The following is a 27,218-nucleotide window of genomic DNA, read 5'->3' on the forward strand; positions in this document are numbered from 1 at the left end:
GGTGAAAATATTTTGAACTCGCTACTAAGAGCTGCTTTAGCATCCATGCATAGCAAAGAATACTGTTTTTCTAGCTTTTTCAGCTATATTTTCAGTAAATCTATTAGCATCATATAATGCTGCCAGTAAACACTTCATTTTGTCACAACCAAGTTCAGGCTCATGAAGGATCACAGCTGGATATAACAATGATAGACCTGTCACAACTTTAAATTTTAAAGGTAACAAGATTTGAAAAGAGTTTAACTAATAAAGTTTGGTACTCTTTAAAACCTGAATTTATCACCTTCTGATGTTTTTATTTCTTTCAGATATCCCAGAGTTTGAAATAAGATCAATCTTCTTCTCAACCAAATGAATTCTGGGTGTGCGTTTATATCTAACCACTGGTCATTAAACAGAGTCTTTTTAGCTGCCATTCAAAAGCAATTAATTACCTAAAATATAACAAAAACTTCAAGGTGGTTTGAGAAAAATTCCAAGAAAACAGTTAACAACCTTTAAATTTTTCAGTGGTAACATTTTGATAAAATTTCAGCAGTGAAAAAATTAACTACAGTTTGGAATATTCCTCCTTTAATATAAAATATGATGAGGGAATGTAAGTAAGAACAGGGCATGTTAATGGCTGCTTGCAGCACACATTTGCAGTGTACTGGGCAGTGGGTTCACCACTTCCTGACACCAGGAAAGCATAATACATTGGTATTACTTAAAACATAATTTATTAATAACTAACATAATTAAATTTAATTTCGTAACAAAAATTCCCTTCTTTGAAACTGTTTGCAATTTTTCCTGATCTTTTCTAAAAACTCCTGACTTTTCCTGACTAAGTTTATATTTCCTAACTTTTCCTGCCAGTGGGAACCATGTATTAACAAAACAATAATTAGAAATATTAATATAATAGAAATTTAGAGTTTTGTGCTGGTATAACCATACAACTGTAAAGTTGAGCTATGTTTGTTTATAAAAGACCACTGTTCTCCATATGAACAGATTTTCTAGTACGATTTGGAAAAGTAAACATACCAAAAGATATTTTATATGCATAATCTATACCAAAAAGCAGATTTTATATAGAAAAACACATATATAAAATTTTATACAGAGATCTCTTTGATAAAGAGGATCTTACATAGGACAAGAAGTGGAGATTTTATAACTTGCATTCTGACTACATGTAAACTATTTATTTAGTAAATTTGACATTTTATGAATGACAATGAAACAGTGAAAGAACAATTAAGTCAGTGACACAGAGTGACTGATAACCTTTAGCGAATTAAGTGATCAATTCATTGAAGAAAGCAGTAACTTACAAGTCCGTAAGTACTGAAACATATACTTTATAAGGACATTGTTTAAGAAACCAAATGGCCATAAATTGCTAATTAAAATTTTAGTATAAAACTAATTCATGATGTATTTCATATGCTCATCTGATTTATCTTGTAATTTTCCATTGTTTTTGAATATTAGTAAAAAAAAAAAACATATTTTGGTATAAAATTCATTATATCATATTTATTTTGATAACCCTGAACTTCAGTGGATAATAGTGCAAAAATATGATGAAACATGTAAAAATGAATATATACCATATGTATCATGCTTAATAAATTTAACAGAATCATGAAGTGAAAAATGAAAAACAACCAGTGGTATATTACATGAAAAGATTCAATATTACATTAAAATAGTATGCTGAGAGCATAAAAATACCAGTAAATTTAATTTTCCTTGAAAATAATGTGTATGGGAACAACAAAAAATGTCAATGCTTTTCTTATTATTTGGGAAGGACAACAGTTTAAGATCTAGCTTAACTATCAATTAAATTTTAACCTTTTTGATTCCTCAGTCTGTCATCTAGTAATTATTTACTGTTGTAACATAAGGCATTCACTCACAACATGAAGCAATAAAGAGCACAACTATCCTATTAAATACAACACCAAATATTCCATACTATGATTCAACTCACTTCCCGTTTTTACGAGTGTGCTTCTTCGATGTATATTTTAATTATGTTCTTTATTGTAAATAAAAAACCAAAACAAAATCAACAATTACAACTATACACAGTCTGTACAAAAAGTTCCAGAATTGAAGCTATAAAAATAGAACTAGTGGTGCATTCTTGTGGGTCAGGTTGTAACTTGCTGAGAGAAGGCTTGTGAAAAACAAAAACAAAACTTATTCAGTTTGAGTCAGTGGTTCATGTTGTATATCTGTTTTTGTAAAGGTATTTTTGTGCTTATTGTCACATTTTTAAAAATGAAAGAAACATTTTTGAAACTTTTCTGAGAAAAGACTATAATCTTTTCTCAGAAAAAATGCTGGAGAAATGTTTGAAATGATAACACAAGTACATGGCAACGAAGCTATATCTCATTCAAGAGATTTGCTCAGTTTTGTGATGGTAGGATGTCATTAGAAGATGATTAGAGAGGGGAAAGCCAGTAACCAGCTGTAGTGATGTTAATGTCAAATGCGACCATGTATTACTAATTGCTGTCTACTGTTTATGAATTATTCCTGATGTCTACAAAGATGACCTAAAACATTTATTGGACCAAATTCATCGCATGTGACCTCATTTTCATAAAACCAAGGACTGGTTCCTGCTTCACGACAATGCATCAGCTCATACATCCGTCAATGCATGACAGTTTTTACCAAACTATAGGTGATAGTAGTGCTTTACCACTCTGCATATTCACCAGATGTAGACCCAGTGGACTATTTTCTAATTTTAAAGTCAAGATACTATTGAAGGGGAAGCAGTACAAGTCAATATATCCCATAGAAGAAAGTGTTACAAGCATTCTAAAGGCAACTCCAAAAGAAGGTTTCTCTGGGGCTTTTGGTAACCTTTTAACCAATATAAACGTATCACGTTGAAGGGAGCATGTGGGAGCTTAAATATAAATAAATCTTTTTCCAGTTTTTTGCTGTTTTTATAGCCTCAGTCCTGGTGCTTTTCTTAAGGACTGTGTATATCATTAATTAATAAAAAAATAAGCATTTTCTTACCCATATAAGTAAAAGCACTATATACGATAGCTAGTCTAGATGCTACATTAAATGTTCCTCTAAGACTAACATAATATCCTGTACTGAGAGGAATTACATGTTCTCTTATATGAGTACGAGGTCTAGATCCAGCAAACTGAGCCATTGGATGTCTTACTGTTTCTAAAAGAGGTCCTTCTGAAGTTTGACCTTGACGCACAATTAGTTCAGTGTTTCCAGCTGTATAGAGTAAAACAATATAATTTCATATATAATCAGTAAAAACTGCATAAAATTTCTTAGAGAAACAATAAAAAAAGTTTTTTTTTTGGTCTGCCAGTGTTATTTAATCAAAAAGAATTAGAAGCCATAGATACTGATGAACAAAATGTGATAACTTAAAGGAATAAATGCAAATAATTACTAAATTTTACTGTTGTTCAAACAAGCTTGATAAGTAATATTAATTAACACTAACAGTTTGCAGCATAAATTATATGCACAACATATGCAAGAGCTTTCTGCAGAATCAAAAATATGCTGGCAGGTAATCCTCAATACTCTAGTGGAAAAGAAACTATTAGTCCACAGCTTACTTGACAATCATATGCTAAGGGTTAAGAACAACAAATGATGTAAATTGTTGAAATCAGTTGTTATAATTTTACAACAAAGTTAATTGGTAATTTTTATACAGTGTTTATAAAAACCACTTCAAGAATTGAAGGGATGGTCCCCCACACTGAAATAAAGAAAATTTTAATTAAAACATATTTTGAAACGCTTAGTTTACTGCCTATCCACAATTTTGCATTTTTAACATAAAAATTTATTCCTCAGGGATGATTAATTTTATTGAGCTGAAATTTCACATACTGCTAGGGTACCTAGATGTTTACTTATGTAAAAATAATGAATCTGATCCCTCAATTCATTTGAAAATAGCAACCATGTAAACATTTTAATTATTTATATTTTTGCAAATGCTGGTTATTTAAATGTAATATTATTATAAGGAATATTAAGCGTTTTATGCAAAAGAAAATGGTTCTGTATTTATTCAAATCCATCATAAATAATAAATTATGATAAAAATTCTACAAAATGGCATATAGCCAATAAACTAAATGTTTTTGGACATATGTCGACATACCTACTGGGTTGGTCTAGTGGTGGTCTTCCCAAATCAGCTGATCTGGAAGTCGAGAGTTCCAGCGTTCAAGTCCTAGTAAAGGCAGTTACTTTTACATGGATTTGAATACTAGATTGTGGATACCGGTGTTCTTTGGTGGTTGGGTTTCAATTAACCACACATCTCAGGAATGGTCAACCTGAGGTTGTACAAGACTACACTTCACTTACACTCAAACATATCATCCTCATTCATCCTCTGAAGTAATACCTGAACAGTAATTCCTGGAGGCTAAACAACAAAAAGAAAAGGGCAGATGTTGATATAAAGATTTTCTTTATTTCATTGTAACTAACCCCAGAATTCTTGAAACGGTTTTTAAAAAAACCCTTTGTATACAGGCATGTAACTTTCAAATCCTAAAAATTTACTGATTTCTAATCAGAAACATCCTGTACTTAATGTAATTTAAAATCAGACATTTGCTTATGGTGCATTTTAAAATAGTATTGTACCACATCACAACATGACCCATTCATAGTGGAATGAGTTATCATAAACTGGTTTTTGGGGATTGATTAGGGGACACAGATTAATTTGGTAGACATTTCAGCTATTATATTTGTTATGCAGCCACTTATCAGAAAATAGAGTCCTCAGATTAGTCTGTAGACAGCTTCCATACCAGATACTAAAGATTCATGTCTCTTCAGGTCCTGGTATCCTTATAGCAAGATGATGAATCTAGAAGAATCAGACCTGAACACAAGATTATGATGAAGAAGGAATCAAAGATAATGAAAAGGAGTGTGTACTGATAAAAGAGTTATCTACCAATAGGGTAGACCAATAAGTATCTAGAAATAAGGTGTAATATAAATGAGGTGTATAATCTTGTGGTGTATTAGATAAAATAATCTAGGATTAGTCACTTTCGTAATGGAAATGTAAAGAATATAAACTGGAAGAGAAAACAAGGATTACAATAAATAATATTCACAATCAGATTCAAAAGATGCAATAAATAAGTTTAGAGAAAAAAAGTTTTACAAAGAATAGAAAGGAATCGTTCTGCAGTCTTTTCTATTCTTTATACATGTTCAAAAAGTTATATATGTTTAATGTTTCTGTTTCATAGTAGTACAAAACTTATTATTAATTTTTTTTTTCATTTTCTTTTCAGGAAATGAAATTAAAAATAATATTTATACTTTATAAGTTTGTTATTATCATGTGGAAAACTTAATACTAACCCATATCCAAAAATGTTTCAACTTTTAAATATAAATGTGTTTTAAGGTGATAAAAATTTCCAGGTGGTCGAATAAGCCACACACAGTCATACGATTTAATAGTTTCCCCTTTTGATCGTTCAACCATATTCATCATTGTTATAGCACCACCTAAATTTCCTACATATCCACCACAATCTGTGAATAAATATAAACAAAACACAAAGCCTTTAAAATAAAATATATATTATACATGATTTTAAAACAGCTTACTAAATTCCAATTTGATCTCCTCGAGCGCTTTTGGCGATTCTGCTATCTTTAAGAAGATAGTTGAGTAACATATATAAAACTATAATGTAACATAATTAGATTATATTAATTATCCTCTTGAAGATGGCAGAATATCCAAAAGCACTCGAGGAGATCAAATTGGAATTTGGTAAGCTGTTAAAATCATATATAATAATTATTATACCAAACGGTGGCATGCTCGAAAAACTAAATTAAAAATATAAATACATAACACTAATTAATTAATTAATATATATTATATATATATATATATATATATATATATATATATATATATATATATATATAAATACTGCATTTAATAAGCAGAACACATACTATAATTAAAAAATAAGCATAATTCAACAAAATAGTCATTTATCCACTGTAAAATTATTATTTTGACAGTATATGACAGTATTTAGACTTAACTGGAAAATGTAGGTAAATGATTACCTTTACAGTTCAAAAATTATAAGTGGTCTTTAATAGAAAAAACCTTACAATGAATGAATTAAATGTGTTAAATTAAACATAAATTAATCTTGCTAAATTATATGTACTTCATTTAAAAAGAGTCTTAAATGAACATGTCACCAACTGAAAAATCAATATTATATATGTGTTCAGCTTGTAGATGCTTTGTTATTTTTGTCATTAGTACTGTTCCTGCTTTATAATTCCAGCTAAATTGTGCTGTTTTTTTTTTTACTTGTACTTTAAGATTTCTACATATTTACAATAAAGGTAAAAAAATTTCATTAGATCTGATATCTGTCAGTCTATTTAGTACATCAATTGTAAATAAAAGTGTTTGAAATGTCCTGTTCAACAATAAAACATGCATCTAAGTACATTGCTTTGTTATTGTTTTATTAACACCTAAAATGTACTGAATAATGTATGATCAATCATTCTATATATATTTTTATAACAATTCCTAAAATTAAAAATAGGAACTAAGTGATCACATTAATGCTAATTTTCCTATTTTCTAAACAGTGAGAAAACAAAAATTTTACATTTTGATTCATTTTATACAGTACTCAGCTAAGAGAATTTTTTATGATGACTATATTGACTATAACCACTTTTAATTGAAACTAAAGTCCTATATTTTTGTAAACATTGAATGATTGGCATATTTATTGCTGAGAGGGTGCTTAACAAATTTTCTAATAACTTCTAAAGGAATTAGAAAGAAATTTGACTAAAAATCTAAAACTGTGAAATACTATAAATCTTATCTTAGTATCTCTTAAACTTCTGATTCTCAGAAAATTGAAATTTTTGAGGTGTTCCAATTCAGTCCTAAGTACCTCTATGAAAGCACTTTAAAAATCTCCACCCTCAAATGATGAGATAAATGGTAACATATTCTGGGAGTAGAACTTGTAGAACCCAGAAATTAAGACTTTTCTCAGCTATCATTTAAGTTTTTTTTTTTTAATGAATTCAATGTGTATTGAAAATTCCATGGAGAAGTACAGATATTTTACAAATAAGCAAATTCAAAAAATATAAACAAATTGTATAATTACTATTTTTAATCTTTTATGATTGAATATTCTTAAACAAAAAAAAAAAAAAAAGAAAACTAAATGCTAAAGATTGAATTCCATACTGTTAACAAGATAAACATTAATTACAGTTTTTTAAATATATTAATTACCTGTAATAGGTTTAATTGATTTTTCTTCAAATGAACCTGCAAAAAACGTACAATGACATAAAAATTAACCCTTATGAACTGACTAGATCTTAATTTTCTACTTAATACTTAAATATTAACTCATTGAACTACATTTTATTCTTCTAATTTATGATGTTTTGAAAAGAAAATAACATTAGAATTATGAAAAAAAATTATTATTGCACTTAAATGATTATTTACCTTTAAGTTTAAACCCATTCCTCTAATTACAGATGTTATTCAGTTTACTTGTGATACAAAATTCTTACCCTATTATTACTGCATAGGGATGGATTATTGTTATCTAGTATAGTGAATTACATACCAAATAACTTCATATTACTACTCTATTAAAACTCAAAACTTTGTTTAATCATACATGTCTGAGATAACATTTAACTCTTTCTCTCTTTCAATGTCATCTTTAAAAAAAAACATTAAAAAACACTAACAGCTGTAAAACAAGAAGATCTCGAAGAATAGAATAAGTGATTTATCATTATTTATTCATTTATTGTGCAACAGCAAGCATTTCAATAAAATATTTATCAATCATGTGTTTCCACAACAATTAAGTAATTGTGTGCCATTATGTTGACAGTTAAGGTAGTATTTGACGGTACAAAACTAAAAATTTTATTTTACAGTTTCTTGGAGAAAAAGGTAACAAAAATCCAACATATAATATATAATCCTAATTCTGTACCCTTAATACTGGATATGACAAAAGTTATTTATATATTTCAAAAAAAAAGAAAAAAAAGTGTATATATATATATATATATATATATATATATATACTTTTTAAGATTCATATTATTCCTCTGTACTGTTAAATTATATTAAATAAATCACTTAGTACAGAATATTGAGACACACACTCTCCTTGAAGGTTGTTAGGGGTAACGGCAGTCATATTGAACATGTCATGCAGTAAAAGAACTTCCACAAACTCTGTTGCTATGTAAAATTGTAATCATATTAAATGTAAAAATAAATATATTATCCAAAATTTAAATGTGTCAACTTATTGTGTGCTGTATATATATATACATATATATATGTATATACACACACACACACATTTTTCAATTCAAATAATTTATTAACATATTGACATTTTAAATAAAATTTAATGTTAAATGGAATATAAACCACCAAAACAAAGTAAATAGATAAGTTACCATATTAATTTCAAAAATTGATTTTCATGGGATACCACATTTTCAGCTGTTATTAAATTCTATAATTATATTAAAATGTAAATTTTGTAAATACACAGAATTTGCGTATTTGTCCATAATAAATTTTAAAATTTACAAAAAAGATTTCTGAAACATTAACAAATCATAAATAAATATATTTTAATGTAATTATAGAATTTAATATTAACTGAAAATGCGGGATCCGCGAAAATCGATTCTTGGAATTAATATGGTAGTTTAATTTATCAATTTACTGTGTTTTGGTGGTTTATATTTCATTTAATATATATACTAACCTGTAATAAAAGAATAGACTGCTTTATAACCAATGCCAGAGCCTCCATTGGCATAAAATCTTATCAGAACTGATGAACCTGTGGATAAAATAACAGGTGGGCGAAACTGAGCTCCACTTACCACATCAAGCCGTAGACCAGTTGAATCGTAAAACTGAGAAAAAACATAAATGTCTTCATAAAATTCTATTTTCATGCTTAATTGTAAAAAATATTATCCTACAATTTAGCAGTTGCTTTATTTATTTTTAAATTCCTCAGTCTAAGTAATTTTTTAAATCAGTCTTTAAATTTCAATCAGTTTAACAAATATTTTAAAATCCACTATATTGCCAGAGCTCTCTGTGAGGAATATTTTTTAATCACATGTTCTGTACACTATGATCTATTTCAAATTACAATTATTTAAATGCTTACTTGTGACCAATATCCATTACATTTGTGCATCCCATAAATATTTCTCTAGTAATTGTAAGCTGTCTGCTGGATCAATAAATTAGGATGACTTTCTTTCATTTTCAGATTTGTCTCCAAAGAGAGATTGTAGTATTATAGGGTTGTGGCTGTGGCATCAATATTACTACTGGAAATTCTTTTACAAGTTGGACACAATAGCCTACTACTCCATGAAATTTTACATTGGATAAACAGGATATAGCTTCAATCAAACATAAAGTGACACATAAAAGCAAGGACTTCATGGTAAGACTCAATAATTGAAAATTACTTTGTATTAACAGACAAATTATAAAAATTAATGAAGAAATATAATAAATAAAGAAACATAATTCAAATTTTACACATCTTTAACCATCCTATATATACATGCGTGCGTGTATGTGTGTGTCTGCCCATTTTCTTTTTATGGAAAAGATTCAGATTTTACACATCATAAACTGAAAAAAAATTAAGCATATTAACTGAAGTGAAATAAAAGTTTTTCCACCTTTTAATCATGGTAATCAATCATTTGATTGTGAGATTGGATGGATGCATGCCTCTAGTTCTACTGTGATAATCACTTTGCTGTGTTCTTTTATTTATTTCCTGTAGAAATAAATGTACGTGAATATTATTTTAAGAATATATATGTTATTTTATTACAACTTGTATTAATCAGTTCTCAATGGGAACTGCTTAAAGAAAACAAATTGGGCTGGTCATGATAAATTTTATTTATTTAGTGTAATCATCAGTGATAAATTATTAGATTCTTACAGTCATTTCTCATTGATTACAATTAATGTGTTCTTTAGAATGTTAAGTAAAATGAAACTCAAAGAATGAAAAAATAAGCATACCTGAAAAATATATGTACCAAGATTAGAAAAAAGTTACAATCAAAGAACAAGAAATTATGAATTTATTAATATTGAATGTGAAAATAAGAAAATATGTATAATAAAAACTCATACCTGATAAATATAAAGGACAAACTATTAAAAAAAGTATTTTACAATATCAGTAATGAGAATAGTACACTTATGATAAACACAACGATTTTTTAATTTAGTTTAATATAATTTAAAAAATGCCATAATATTAAACTTTCTAGTCATTAATAAATTGAAGACACATCCTGCATTATTTACAAATTATTAATGATAATGACGAATTACTACAAATTCAGTGATGTCTTAGTCTAAATGACTACAAAAAGTGTATGTACTTTACAAAATCATAGACACTAATACACTATTTTAAGTGAGAATTACAATTAACATGGTTAAAAACATAATGCACATTAGTATTGTGGTTAAAAATTGGCATTATTTCATTTGAGTTGTACTAATGATGAGTTGACAGACTAATATATGAAACAGAATGCAATTAAAAGTTTTCTTTAAGAATTTAAAGATTTATATATTGTTATTATGAATTTTAACTGCAGTATGGTGTTTCTTATAAACAACAAAAATAAAACCAACTTCAGTAGTGAAGTAGTCCATGACTATGTAGAGTGTTGATTTAAAACTACATCAATGTTTAAAAGAAACACAAATAAAAAGGCTTAATTTTATTTACTGAACTCTTAATTACTAAATATTGTCATATTTTTATTAATGCTAAGGGAGCCAACATTAAACGGTATAATAAATTAAATATTCTTCTAAATAAAAGTACCAGTTTCAAGAAATAAATAATTCAATTTCACTGAATTTGTAGTACTTCATTATCTTGAATAAAGCAATAACAAAATAAGAATGAGGTATTTTAAAAATAAATTAATTAATATGAATGAAAAGAACAATTAAATTACTTCCATTACAGATGTATCAGCTAACTGAAAATCACTGAATATAATTCTAACACGACAATTCATGGATGAATCAGCTTCACATGTAATTACATATTCTATACCATAATCACGAGGATACTGAGAAGGAAAAAAGGGTGATGAGAATGAACCTCCATGGCTAACATTTCCACCATTCATATTACTACTTGGTGATCCTTTAATGAATTCACGATTTCCTAAAAAAAAAGAAAAAAAAAAAAAAAAAAATAGAAAATCATATATCATGCAGATTAACAATTTAAACAATTTCTTTCAATGAAATCTAAGTTTAAATTAAAATAAATTACATTCTTTCTTTTTAAATGTTAAATACTTCATATACAGAGTGATTCAAAGAAACGGGAAATTTTGAAAGTTGTGTTGTTTTGGTAGTTGTGTTGGGCGATTGGTACCACTTGATAAGTGGCGCCAGCCTCTCTAACCTAACCTGCCATTTAGTTGTCATGGGTCCTTGGAGTGGTGCGCAACGTGCATTTGCTATCAAAGCGTTTTACAAAAACAATGACAGTGTGGAGGGAGCGCGTAGAGAATTTCGCCGTCATTTTAATCTGGGACGGCACGACCGTGTTCCATCAACACATGCAATTAAAACATGGATATCTAATTTTGAGGAAACCGGTTCGGCAATGAAAAAGAAACCTCCAGGCCGTGAGCGAACCGTCCGTACACCACAGAATGTTCAATCTTTACAAGATGCTGTCACACGAAGTCCACATCGGTCAATCCGTCGTCTCTCAGCATCTTTACAATTGCATGGTAAAGTGTTCGAAGAATGTTAGTGAAGGACTTGCAATTCCATCCATACAAGTTGCAGATCGTCTAGGAACTGAAACCGAACGATGCAGTTGTGCGAGCACAATTCTGTAATGTAATGCTTCAGAAGATAAATGATAACGAAGAGTTTGTTCACGAACTGTGGATGTCAGACGAAGCGCATTTTCACCTCAGTGGATTTGTTAACAAGCAAAATTTCAGATACTGGGTGCAAGAAAATCCTACGCAGCTACACCAGCGTCCGTTGCACAGCCAGAAAGTGACCGTGTGGTGTGCTATGTCATCTTACGGTGTTATAGGCCCTTATTTTTTTGAGGATGACAACGGTCTTGCGATTACAGTGACGTCGGCTCGTTACGTAGCCGTGCTTGAAACCTTTGTTGTTGAATAACAAAAGAGATTTTCACCGATTCTTAATACAGCCTGGTTTCAAAAAGACGGAGCAACGTCACATACTGCACGAATATCGATGGCAGCTGTACGCCGATTGTCTGGACAACGTGTCATTTCACGAAATGGTGACATTAGTTGGCCTTCCAATCGCCTGATCTCTCAGCTTGCGATTACTTTTTGTGGGGTCACCTTAAAAGCAAAGTGTTCCACAGTAGACCTGCTACAACGGAAGAACTGATGAAGGCAAAGAGCCGAGAAGCAATTGCGGAAATTCCAGTTGAGATGTTACGTCAAACCATGAACAATTTAACGAAGAGACTTCGTGAGTGTTTACGTAGAAGAGGAGGTCACCTGCAAGATGTCATCTTTAAAAAATAAACTAAAATGTATGTATCCTAAAATGGCAACATTAGTACAATTACATAAAATAAAATTCATTTTCTAAAAAAAATGTTTCATTAACGTTATTTAATTTTTTAAATTTCTCGTTTCTTTTAATCACTCTGTATATTGGAACATCAAATTTTATTTTATTTTCAGATACAAACTCATGGACATCTAAAAGATGTGTTGAAAAAGTAATGAGAATTCTTTTTTTGGAAAGAATTTTATTAATTCGTCTACATTAATGTTATCCCAGTCAAAATAGTCCCCATTAAATATTATACACTTATGCCAGCGCTTTTTCCAATCCCCAAAACACTTCTGGAACTCGATCTTTGAAATAGTGTTTAGCTCTTTCAGCTATTCGCTTTTAATCTCATCTATGCTTATAAAATGACGGCCCTTTAAGGTTCTCTTTATTTATGGGAATAAAAAAAATCACACGGGGCCATGTCTGGCGAATATGGCGGCTAGGGTATGATTACAGTGTTGTTTTTGGCTAAAAATTGACAAACATGCAATGAAGTCTGAGCAGGCACATTATCGTGATGCAAAAGCCATGAATTGTTTCGCCACAAATGCAGTTTGCTTCACACAAACAGCGTTGAACTTGTAGGTAATACTCCTTACTGATCGTTTGACCTTGTGGCAATAGCTCATGATGGACTATGCCGTTAAAATCGAAAAACACAGTGAGCAAAACCTTCACATTCGACCGCACTTGTCGAGCTTTTTACGGTCTTGGTGATCCAGAATGCCTGCACTGGGACGATTGTGCCTTAGTTTCGACATCATATCCGTAAACCCATGTTTCATTACCTGTTATGACACGCTTCAGTAGTTCTGCATCGTTGTTGACTTTATTTAGTGACTCCTGAGCAACTTCCATTCGCCGCTGTTTTTTGTTTAAAATTCAACAATTTTGTAAAAAGTTTTGCTGTCAAACGTTTCATACTCAAAACATCCAAAAAAATTTATGGCATGAGCCAATTGATATTCCAACATCAGCGACTTCTCTGATTGTGATTCGGCCATCTATCATTCATAATAATTTCTTTCACTTTTTCCAAGTTTTCATTGGTTGTTGATGTGCTGGGGCATCCGGGGCGCTCGTCATATTCAACGTCTTCACAACCTTCTTGGAAACGCTCATACCACTTGTAAACCCTTGCTTTACCTCATTGCAGACTCACCAAAGGCAATATTTTAACATTTTTAAAACATTGCTACACTTTATTCCATTGTTATAGCAAAATTTAATACAAATTCTCTGATCCATTATTTATACAAATAAAAAATCGCCGATCATACCAAAACACATATTATCCTTTTGACAGCTGACAACAGACTAAACATCCAGTATGGATAAAAATATACAGATACTTTTCAGACATGTTTACCAATACAACAAAAAAATCCCGAGAATCAGATTAATACAACCCGCAAAATTTCAAAATTCTTGTTACTTTTTGAACACACCTCGTATAAGTAAAAATTACAAAAATAAGTTGACTCATTACAATATCTTTATCAAAATAATTAATTAATAATAATGAAATTATATTAGGAATAGCATCCGTAGAAAGAAAGTATGGGCAGTATTAAGGAGGAAAGGGGTGTTTACAGAGATTTTAAAATGATCAATGGAATGTACAAAATTATTAAAACACAGTATGGCAGGAGTAGTGGTAGGAATTAAAAAGTTTTATGGTATTATTTTGTAAGAAAAGGAGGATACAGTAAAAAATCACCATACCATTTAAGTGGAACCAAACAGAGAAAGATGGAATGAAAACAGTATAGAGAACAATAGTAAGGAATGAGGAATGATCAAGATGAAAAAAGCAATTAGCATAAACAAAAAAAAAAGGACTGGAGATTTTAAAAATGTTTAGGTACCTAGGGTTTAAAATATCTTGAGAATGCAAGGATCGGTTGGGAAATTAGCGGTTGTGGTGTAGGCTACAGGATTTATTGATTAGAAGTTAAATATGTAATAAGAAAGTTCCTATTGAAGTATAAACCTATAAAATTGTAACAAAAATTTAGAATCATAGTGACAACAAAAAAAGACAATAAAATATTGCTGTCCAAAATGAAACCCTTAAAAAGCATGGTAGGAAGGACGTAACATTTCTGGGTAAGAAATGCTATGATAAGAAAAGATCTAAAACTATAAAGCAGAGAAATAAAAAGGCAGATTAAAATAGTTTAGACACTTACAGAGAATGTTAATTGGAAGAGTAGGAAAATAAATCTTTCTTATTTAAATAGGAGGAAGACTTGAAAGAAAACCAAGAAAACTTTACTGTGTAAAGAAAGACCTGAAAAAATAATCCCTTTCGGCATGCTGGAAGGTGGAGGTAGATTTCACCAGTGCTAAAACAGTGATAAAATAGATTTCCACCTAAAGTTAAGAAAAACTTAATCAAGTTAACTTAAATTTAATCAATACAACAATGGTTGCATGTGAAAAAAGTTTCACATGTTTAGCATAACAAGCCCCATCTTCTTACAAATCCAGCAACATTTTGGCCATCCCTTGCCATAAGGGTTGGTCATATCAAAAATCATTTCAGACAAAAGTTTTAGGTAATGTTTAAGAAATAACGACCACTTTAAACCGAATCGATAGTCTGCCTATTAAGGGAGGTATGAATTTTTTTGTCTTTGAAACCCCATTTTTCACCCCCTGGGCCAATAGTTGGTGATATCAAAAACCTTTACTTAGATATGTTTTAGGCCCTTATCCAAAGAATAGTAGGAACTTTAAATGAATCCGATATTTTACTTGATAAAAAAGTTATAGCGATTTTTTTTTTTTTAAAAAGCTCCTCATTTCCACCCTATGGTCTGATTTTGCCCATTAACAAACTCGACTGAGATTTTGGGTCGATTTAAAAGTTTATCAATTTAAAAGTGATTGGCACAAAATTACGGCAGTTATCATGTCCCCAAGAAAGTGAATATAAATATATATATGCACACACACACACACATAAACACATACACATGAGGTCTGTAAATAAAGTAATGAGACTAGTGTTTTTTGGCAGCCAAAGTGGCTGCCAAAAACACATTGTAAAGTAAGTAACACATTGTAAAGTTACTAGTAAACATATGGTTATATGACCACTGATTTATATTAGGTATTAACATTTTTAGTCTATTGTTGCCACATGAGATATAAACAAATTTTTCGTGAAATGAGTTTTTGTTGTGCATTACATAAATGAGTGATACTAATTATGAGTAATGTTGTGCAATCAAGTTTTGTGTTAAAACTTGGTGAGAATGCTACTGAAACTTTTTCAAAATAGGAAAGGGCATATGGAAATGATGCTCTGTCACAAGCTCAAGATTTTAGGTGGTTTAAAGCATTTTCAGATGGCCGGGAATCAGTTGCAGACGATCCATGCTCTGGAAGACCATTAACTTCAAAAAGTAATGACAATGTTGAGCGAATCAAAGAATTGATATGGTATGACTGGCGATTAATTATTGAACAACTGAATTTGAACCATACCACAGTCCATCAAATTTTTGACAAATGAATTGGACATGAAAAAAGTTGTGCAAAATTGGTCCCAAAAAACCTCACTATTGAACAGAAAAACAACAGGGTGGAGGTGACCGCGATCTTCTAGGCTGAATTGAAACTGATCCTGATTTTCTAAAATATGTTATTACTGGTGATGAATCTTGAATATTGAATAACAAAACACTAGAGCAAGGAGTGGCACACTTCAAACTTATCATGTACCAAAAAAGCAAAAATTAGTAAATCTATAGTCAAAACCATGCTAATTTGTTTCTTTGATAGTAATGGCATTGTCCATAAGAAGTTTTTGCCTATAGGAAAGACTGTAAATCATTATGTTTACTGAGAAATTCTTGAAAGACTGTGGAAAAGAGTTGCCCGTGTGAGACAGCCATCAAAGATAACTGGATGCTGCATCATGATAATGTACCTTGTCACACTGCACTCTCAATTAATGAGTTTTAGCAAAGAAAAACATTCCTGTAGTTCCTCAATTACCTTATTCACCTGACTTGAGTCCCTGCAACGTTTTCCTGTTCCTGAATAAAAAAACCACCTCAAAGGATTTTGGAACAGTAGAAAACATAAAAAAAATGTAACTGACCATTTGAAGGATATTCTGGTTTCTGAGTTCCAACACTGCTATGAAGAGTGGGAAAACCATTTGAAGCATTGCATGACTTCCCAAAGGAACTATTTCAAAGGTGATAGAATCCATGTATAATTGGATTGTAAATAAAAAGTTTTTCTGAACCAGTCTCATCACTTTATTTACAGACCTCATATATAAATATATATATAAACTTTTGAACTGACTGTGGTTATGGGGTCTGGGGAATGTGATATGTGCAGGTATGTTGAAATTTTCTGTCGAATCATAGTAGCCATTACAATAGGTAACTTTCTTATTAAATATAAGTTTCTTCATCTAACAGAGGTGAAGAAACTTTGTAAGTAAGAATAATGGAAAGAGTTAGGAGACTGATATGTAGGCCAACTTTATAACAATTAGATAAAGTAAAAGTTTGAAATGAAATTATACAAAAAAAAAATGTCTTTGATATTTTTACTTCATCAAGTTTAATAATTATTATGTCAAGAATAGAAAGAATAGAAAACCGAGCTTTAACTAACACTCAACTTGGCTATTTTAGATTTTGTGTAACATTTGGATGGAAAATAATAACTCCTGACAAGCTCACCAGCAAGCCACCATTTTATTGAAGAAGCAGCTGCCCTGCTGACTGTTAAAAGATATTAATTACTATTCTTTCTTTCCATTTCAATATGTACTCATTTGTTCACGTATCTGTCTCGCTCATCCTTCTCCCCATTCTTTTAACAATGCAAACTTGGAAATTTTTTTGATGTTGCATCTATTAAGTTTAAATGTATTGAAACAAAGATTTAACTTTTTTTGAATGACACTTTCCATTTCATTCTGTCGCAGTCTTTTAACTTAACAAACCTCTTACACCTATTCTCATAAGTTCTAATCTTCATATCCATTTTCTATTTTTAGCCTGTTTTTACTTTCTTCTAGAACCAAACATTAATCCTAATTTCTTAATATATGGCCCAGTGAACTTACACTTTTTTTTTACAATATTGAGCCACAAACCTTTCTCTTTTCCAGTTTGTTTTAAAATTTCACAATAAACAATTCACCAGATTTTCATTATTCTTCTGTAATGCTTTTCAAAAATCTGATCTTTGTTATTTCCACATCCTTTTTTTCATCCATTTTCCACATCAATGCTAACTCCATTAAAATATCTTTAAGTTCTTTCTAATTCTTAAGTCTATGTTTGATCAAGCATATCCATTCGGCATAAAAGCTCTCCTGGCTTGTTCAAGCCTACTTTGAATATATTTTTTTATTTTATCTAACCTTTGCACTTTTATCAACTAAATAAAAAGATGTCAGTTCTATCATAATATTTAAAACGTCATTGTTCTTTCATTTCAACTTGTATACAATCTCTTTCATCACATTTCATTATCGTTATTTTATGCTTGTTGACTTAGAAAATAATTTCTCTCCTGCAATTAACTCGTACCATTTATTAGTTCTTTTTGGTAATTTCAACCAAAATACCAATAAAAAAATTAAAATTTTTATTCTTTTTCCCTAGAGTTTTACTCCATTGTCAATTTTTTTACCATTTTTATTGCTTCTTCCTTATGTAAATTAGAATAGCTGCATCTTTATTTTATTTCTCTGTTTGCAACTTGCTTTACCTCATTTTCCATCATGGAAATTCATAAATTATCTTAAATGACTTCTCTAAACACCTTATCATATTTATTTTATTTTAAATACTTTATAAATCGTTAAATAACTATTATTTCTTTCGATTTCAATCCTTCGTTTTTGAAAAATTATATTCCAATCTATACTATCAGATGCTTTTCTAGCAATTAATAATACCATTTATATAGCTTTACTTCTTCAAATCATCTCCTAAAATTAATCTAAGGCTAAGATTATTACTTATGTTCCTATGCACATGTTTACAAAGTTTTTCTAAAACTAAACATCCATTCTGCCTTCTGTTCTATTCTATAAATTAATCTAGAGTATAATTATTTGGAAACAGAAATGTGAAAAATGTTAAAACCTTTTATAACTATTTGTTTCTACATAACTGGTACTTAACCTTTTGTGGGTATCTGGCTGAACTAATTCAGCCAACTGGATACACATCACACAATTCTAGGGATTGGCAAGGGTTTTTCCTTCAAGAAGCTAGAGATGGAAGTCCGGACCAGTTCTCAAATGGTTGTTTCAAGTCAGTGTATATTACAATTTGATGTATTTTCTATACATATTCAGAGCATTTTCTACAGGTTGATTTGGTCAACCCACCAGGTTGGTCTAGTGGTGAACTTGCCATCGCAAATCAGCTTATTTCAAAGTTGAGAGTTCCGAGATTCAAATCCTAATAAAGGCAGTTTCTTTTATACAGATTTGAATACTAGATTGTGGATACCGATGTTCATTGATGGTTGGGTTTCAATTAACCACACGCCTCGGTAATGGTCGACCTGAGATTGTACAAGATTTACATTCATACATATCATATTCATTCATCCTCTGAAGTAATACCTTACGGTGGTTCCAGAGGCTAAACAGAAAAAGAGAGAAGCTACTATTTTAATTTTTGTATAACATTTGAACAGGAAATAACTCTTGACAAGCCACCATTTTACAAAAGAAGCAGCTGCTCTGCTAGCTATTAGAAGATGAATGGAGCCAGAGCAGAGGCTGATGACAATTTATAATATGGTAATTGTTAAAGAAAGAGTGAAGTAAGAAGGCAGGTAGAGAAAAAGAATGTGATAATTATTTCACCTGTGATAATTTACTTTTTGTCCAATAAAAATAAGAGTATACAAATATGCAACTTACTTTCAGCAGAATATTCTAGTGTAAATGCATGTCTATGATGTTGACTATATAACAATGTAAAAACAAGAGTCCTTGTTTGAGATCGATAACTCGGTGGGATGGTAGGCGATGGAAACAGTCCACAGAAAGGAGCTCCAGAAGTTTCATCATATGGCGGTTCAGACAACCAAAGATAATCACAGCGACAAGTACCATCCATTAACCCTCCTCCACCACATTGGGCTGGTAATGCAATATGTCGAAAATTCACAACTATTACACATGACGGACAGGTAACTATTTCTACATTACATTGATCATGGGACAGAGCCTGTAATGAAAAAATAAAACAGGTATTTAATGAACTAAATATTTCAAATTACTAAGTGGTAATTTTACAGCTTAAACATATTATTGCTAAGCTTAATTTTATACTAATAAATGTATTATAACTATAAAAACAAGAAATGTCTTTAATAACACAACACATAAACATTGTACATACATGATTAGATCTGACTGGAGTAGTTGTAACATTTTTTGCAGTTAAGATTCCTCTCTCGCCAAGTTCAAGATAAAGTCGTCTTCCATTATGTATGCCACATATATCATCTTGCCTTAATGTAATACCTCCAATACAGATTTTAATACAGATAATTATAAGTATTATCCAAAGCCTTGCTGCTGAAATAAATAAAGTGCAATTAAAATATAAATGAATATTAAAAATGTTTAGAAGAAATTTCCTTTACTTATTGAAATTACCAACTACCTTTCTGGTTAGTTGGTAGTAAAGTTCCGATCTAATAACTTTAATTGCCTTAACTGGTTAATTAATTACATATTTTTGAATAATACATAACTTATAAATACTTCCCTAATTATTTTTACCAGACCTAATTACAGTTTTCTAAATAGTATATTATAACATTGAGAAAAATAAATTGATTTAATAAGCATACAAGCTATCTTAAGGGTGTAAGTAATTTCTTCTTTTCTATTAAAAAAAACAATAAACTTTCAATGTATAAATAAATAAATTTTGTAAATGTTTGTTTATATATATATTTGTTTATATATATCTAATTACAGAGTACCATGTACTCTGTAATTTTTGTCTTCTTATGCAGTTAATTCTAGAAATTAATCCATTAACACCCGATGCTTTAAAATAAGACCTACCAACCTTGTTCTTCTTTTTATAAAATTCTTTTACATACTTCTTCTTTTCTCTAACAATCACTTTATTCTTCTGAAACAGTACTCTTTTTCTGGTTATCTCATAAAGGTTCTCCTAGCCCAAGCATTATCCAATTTTTTATCTCTTCATCCAATCTTTTTAATCTTTCTAACTTTATAATGTAATTTTAATAACTTCTAGCATATTTTTTCTCTTTTCTTTACATTAACTTCCCATTAATTCTGCTTTATATCATATTTCATTACTTCCCTTCACTAATTTTTCCCTAGAAATCATCCCATTCATTAATTCTCAGTTTCAACCAAAATCAAAATGCCACTTAGCATGTTTTTAAAAAAACTACTCTTCAAACACTACCAACTTCAACCAAATCACATGAAAATAATAATCATCAGATAATTCTGTGCACTATCATAGATTTAGTGCATAAAACTATAAAATTGTAATGTAATTTTTTTATTTTATATTTATTTTAACCTTAAACTTTATTTCTGTACTCAATATTTTACTTTTTTTTATTTTGTTCTTTATTTTTTTTCTGTATGATAATAAAACTCTTATTTAACTTATTTGTAAAGATAAAACAGACATCTGTTAAATAAAAAATTTCCCTTACTATAAGATGATTTTTTGGCAATTTATAAGAAATATAAGCTCGTAGGCAATACATTAAAAAAAAATTCAAAAATAAGGAAGGATTATATTAAAATCTATATTTAAATTAACTCTAAATATATCAGCACCACATATTATCAGTACTGAACTATCGGGACATATATTATACATCCTAACTTATATCCAAAACATCTCATGACCACTAGTTGTCAATGAGTTACATTCTGATTAACAAGACTCAAAATGTAAGTCAGTGAGTGAATATACAGTAGCTAGTAGGGTATTATAATGCTTAGTAAATTTATTATAATACTAATATACATGCCACCTAAACAAAGATTCAGCTATGTATTTTTTTTGTGAATTCAATTTATTACAACTTAACTAATATTTATCAGAATTTTTTAATTCAATCATCAAATTATTCATTGAAATGTTTTCTTTACACTTGTGTATATTCTTTTAAAATTAAATCATAGAGAAATATATACTTTATAAGATATGAAAAACATACACAATATGTAATAATCAAGATATTTTGGTTAATCTGTTTCAATTGAAAAAAATCACATTTTACTATTTGCAAACACTTTATCAGATCTTTAATAATACATTTCAGATTTTTAAATAAAAACATCAGGTGAGGCATGTGATTAATCAAACTAATCTAAATTTATTAAATTGCTTCTAATAATATTTTGTAAGCTGTACACCACATGATTTTCTGTCTGTACAGACAAGTCATAGTAGAATTAATCATTTTCATTATATTGTTTCGATTTTGTAACTTCAGTACTATTTTATCTTTATAAAACATAAATTCTGCATCACCACATACTAATTCATGAAAACTACATTTAACTCACCTTTTATATTTATTAAAAATATATTTTACATACATTAGTTGAAAAATAATTTTATTAATAATAATTATCATACCAATTAGCTTCCTAAAATTTATTTACAAAAAATATTTTATAAATAAGATTTTTATTAATTTGAATGTTGATTTCCCTCAGTTATTGAGGAGGGTCTACTGTAATTAAAATGCTAATATTTTTTAAAACGTGATGTTTTATCATACTGATTTTAATAACCATTATTTTAAAAGGAATGAAGTTTTTCATGTCTGTTTTATGGGGGAAAAAAGTAATAATCTTTTGATATTATTTATAACAGTTTGCAATGAAATTTAAACAGTATTAATTTTTAACAACAAACTAGCAAATATACTTGTTATTATATTTTTGTTATTTTATAACATTTTTAATAATTCTTGAAAGTACAATTAAAAATGTTAAAACGGAAGCTAAAAAATAAATGAATAAAACAAATAACTATACTTCTAAAGTAATTTTTTTTTGAAGCAGTACATATATTGCATTGTTTCACAACAGAAAGGGGTGCATTAATGTTGCTTTATAATATCTATTTGTCATTCTTAAGGTTTTGATGCATTTGAAGTACAAACAGTACTATACATTGTTATTTTTTTGTGGGTGATGATAGTCACTATGAAGCCAACTGCACTGTAGAATAAAGTAAGGTGTAATTGCAGACTTGTAGGGCCAAATACTATAACTTATATATAACAAGAAAACAGCTCACTCATTTTCCCTAATAAATCTGGCATGGTATTTATTGTTCTTGATGATGACTATATCATTTTTAGGAGTAACTTATGACTCATGTCAGGTTCCATGTAACTGGTATGATTAAGAACCTTAACAAAACAATGATATCTAAATATTGTTTAACTAATCATTTTTATTCTAAATAGTTTTGATATGAATGTTTGCCTGATGACACAACAGATATTATGTATTTTACATATTCTCAATTACACCAGTTATATTTGTAAGAACCGGTTAATATTATGATGTAAACAATTAATAACATTTTTATTATAGAAGTACTTTTAGTTTTTCTCTTACATACACAAGCAAATAGAAATAAAAAAGGTGGCAAAGTATTGCATGACTTTTCTGGTTATTAATAATGAAAAATAAAAGACAGAGCCAAAAAACAAAATGTATATTTTTTTTAGAAATTAATAAATTTTAAGAAAGATTTTTCTAAAATGTATTCATATATAGGTTAAGCTTAACAAATTTGCCTAAGTAAAGTTTTCTGTAAATCTAACTCCCTTTAATAAAGGCTAAAATAAGAGAAAGATTTTTGAAAATAATCTCTGCATTTTAGGTCCAGGGTCCAAAATTTAAAACAATTGTAGACATTTCTTGAAATTTTCCATACATAATGTTTAAACTTTCAAAAGATTTTGAAACATATTTAAACTGATGGGAATACACCAAAAGAACACAATACATATATTTCAATTTCAAGAGGTGGGAGTTGATTTTTTGAAAATTCCTTTTTTGAATTATTTGTACATGCATTGTAGGTAACAAATCTGTTTTAATACAGCTTTCTCTAAAATGACTGAATAAAATCAAAATAGGTTTTTTTAGTGATATCACCCCATCCCCTTAAATAATTTTTAAAAAGAATTAATTTGATCAATGCCCCATATATAAAGATATTTAACCCAAATTTGAATAAAATCAGTTTCAAATTTGAAACTGATTTTCTGATCAACTGCGTTGATCAGAGTCAAAGCAGTATGACTCGTATACAATGTCTTTTTGTTCTAGATCAGTAATTCTCAACCTCTTTAGCTCTACAATCCCCAGAAAGTAAAAAAAAAAAAATGAATATCTCATGACCTCACCAACCCAATGAAACCTAGTTAAAATTACTCAGCTGCGTTGATTAAGACAGATACAAAAATGAGCAATTTACAAGCTACAACATGTGTATGTGCTCCTTTTAATTTAGTCTGCTTACATAATATTCACTGTGTTAGTATCAAAGTAATACATATAATATGTTACTTTAAAATATGCATGTGTTTGAACACATCATGCTATCAGCAGTATGAAAGAGGCATAACGGATTACAGAATGTCAATTTAGTTTTGAATGTGAAGTGTGCATCTGGTGCCTTTAAGTTTTTTAAAAGTGTAGTTTCATTGAAAATAATAATAATTGAGGTTTTAGTATTTTAGTGTGCGGTCAAACATGTAACTTGTTATTTTTTCAATTAAGATTTTTATGCAAATAGATAAATTTGTGAAAAAACGAAGTGAGCCATCTACATCCAGTGAATATACAGGTAAAAAGACAAGATTGTACAATGATAGTTATTTAAATTATGGTTTTACCTTGTTGAATGGAAAGCTACAGTGCATTGTTTGATTTCAAGTCCTCTCTGATGAAAGCATGAAGCCATATCAAAATTAATTCAACACTTTGAAACTAAACATCCAGATCATTCAAATTTTTTTGAAAGAAAATTATATACTTTGAGAAATCAACAAGTTTCTATTTGTAAATCAAGCCAAACTGATAAAAATACACTTGAAGCATCTTACCTCATACCATTAAGAGTACCTAAGATGTCTAATTCAGCAAGTGAATTTTTTAATATTCAATTTGATGTATCAACAGATGTGGCAAACATTTCTCAGTTCTTATGTTTTGTGAGATAAGAATGTGATAGGGACAGATCAATAAAAGAAAATATGTTGTTTTGCAAATAAATACCTGGTAACGCAACAGGACAATAGTTTTTTAAGTGTTTTATGAACCTACTAAAAACTGTAACACAGATTGGACAAAATGTATTGTAGTATATAGCGATGGTGCAAAAATGATAACAGGAAAGAATAGTGGAATTCTGAAAAAAATTAAAAGATTGTCTTATATCAAGGGAGGAATGGATGCACTGCTTCCTTCAAAGACATGCTCTTGCCCCAAAAAATATGCCAGAAAATCTGAAATAAATTCTTTGTAAAGCTGTAAAAATGGTTAATTTATTAAGTCAACCATTATAGAATAGGGGCTGTTTGCTAAACTATGCGATGAAATGGGTGAAAAGAAAAAACTTCTTTTTCCATACAGAAGTCATATGGTTATCATGACGGAAAATGTTAACCTGGTTATTGGAATTGCAAAATTAATCAATATTTTTCCAGGATAAACAAACACCATTCTCAATGGTTTTTTCAGAATGAATAAATGTTGCTGTTGGCTTACTTTGCTGATGTATTTTTGCATTTAAATGACTTGAATGTGAATTTACGAGGACATGAGAAAAACATTTTGTTAATGACAGAAAGACAAAGTTCACGCTTTCATCAAGAAGATTGGTATCTGGATTACTCACCCTTAAAGCAAAAACTTTGATGTTTCCACTCTCTTCCGATTATATTGAGAAAAATTTGGACGAAGAAGACACTATCATTCACCACTTTGTATAGCATGAAGATGGATTTGCATGAGCTAAAAATTCAGTTGGCGTAGTATTTCCCAGAAGGTAAAAACTGATTTCTCTAAGAGATAGGTACTGAATTCATTTAGTGAAAATGTTGTTGCAGATGCTAAGTTACCAGTTGAGATTTACAATTAGCTTATCGAAATGACTTGACAATAAAACATTACAATTCACATCTGAAGATTTAGATAGGTTTTGGCTTGCTTGTTGAAGTGAATATGGAAATTTAATCACAGAAGCATTGGAAATATTAATCCTATCACCACGTCTTACCTCTATGAAAAGGGTTTTTCATATTTTTTTACATGTGTATTATAAATGTAAGTAAAATGTTTATTTTTTTCTCATAAAATGATTTCATTATTGTTTATGTGTAAAGTTGTAAGCTAATTTTGTGACCCCCCCTTTCATATCACGCAATCCCCAGGTTGAGAAATGCTGGTTGAGATGAACTAGTTGGACTCTTAAAACATAAAGATTGTAAAATCCCCATTTTTAATGTGATCATCATACTTCCCCTTTAATACAGCCATTCCTGCTACATTTACTGGGAAAGTAAAGTATAGCAAGAGTGTAAAATGAAATTCGAAAAACCTTTTAGATCTTAATTAAAAAAAAGGTATGTGAACACCATGGGATTTTCCATTTATTAAATACTAATTTATCTTAAAATTACAAAATAAAAATGTTATAACATACAGAACACAAATAAATGCTTACCAAAACAGAATATTTTCATGACTTCTTAGATTAATTAATCATTACTTTACTATTAATTAATATAAATAATAGATAACTTTTTTTAAAAGTAGAATTAAAGGAATATAAAACAAAAAAAAAAGATTAATATTATATTACAAAAATCACAGCTAGTTCTACATAATTTTTTTTTAGTTTGTAAGAAAACATATCTGTGGTCACAACCTCTACTGTAACTAAAATTTCTACTTGAAGCCTTACATTATAGAAAAAAACAGTAGGAGGTGGATAGTTATTGCATTACCTTACATCACACAATATATTGTTAGGTTTCTTTCACTTTATTAGTAGGTGGCATTTTTTGTTTAATTCCATTTAATGTTCATAAGAATATAATCATAAATCAATAAATTATATTGATTCACTTATCCTAGATTAATAAGTATAATTTTTATATAGCTTAAATAAAATCGAAAAGTAAACTCATAAATTTTAGATATTTATTTAAATCTAGTTTGTTATTTATTAGATAAACCTCCTTTTATTCTGTTTTAAAAGTGCAAAATATCCATGCAGGATTAAAAATTATGTAGCTAAATGAAGATTATAAAAACCGTTAAAACTTAATTCTGAAATTAAAGAAAAAATATTAACCTAATGTATTTTTTCATCACTGAGATTAATTGGTAGAACAACCCATTAACTGTAAAGAT

The 27,218-nt window shown here is 29.2% G+C and overlaps 1 protein-coding gene across 2 annotated transcripts in view; it reads right to left on the bottom strand.

The window, feature by feature from the left end:
• Positions 1-26,732, bottom strand: part of Culd (CUB and LDLa domain) — a 45,529-nt gene extending 18,797 nt beyond the window's left edge. The window contains exons 1-8 of one of the 2 annotated variants that reach the window (XM_075365068.1): positions 26,527-26,732; positions 20,161-20,336; positions 19,677-19,986; positions 11,134-11,348; positions 8,874-9,027; positions 7,352-7,387; positions 5,407-5,583; positions 3,043-3,261 (exon numbers count right to left, since the gene is read on the bottom strand). In XM_075365068.1, coding sequence (XP_075221183.1) covers positions 3,043-3,261; positions 5,407-5,583; positions 7,352-7,387; positions 8,874-9,027; positions 11,134-11,348; positions 19,677-19,986; positions 20,161-20,336; positions 26,527-26,545 — 1,306 coding nt within the window. In that variant the 5' untranslated portion in view covers positions 26,546-26,732. Of the gene's footprint in view, positions 1-3,042; positions 3,262-5,406; positions 5,584-7,351; positions 7,388-8,873; positions 9,028-11,133; positions 11,349-19,676; positions 19,987-20,160; positions 20,340-26,526 lie in introns of both variants that reach the window. The other variant, XM_075365067.1, reaches the window with a different exon arrangement.
• Positions 26,733-27,218: the final 486 nt, after the last annotated feature.

The sequence above is a fragment of the Lycorma delicatula genome, chromosome 4 (assembly GCF_047948215.1).
Source record: "Lycorma delicatula isolate Av1 chromosome 4, ASM4794821v1, whole genome shotgun sequence".
Classification (NCBI taxonomy): Eukaryota; Metazoa; Arthropoda; class Insecta; order Hemiptera; family Fulgoridae; genus Lycorma; species Lycorma delicatula.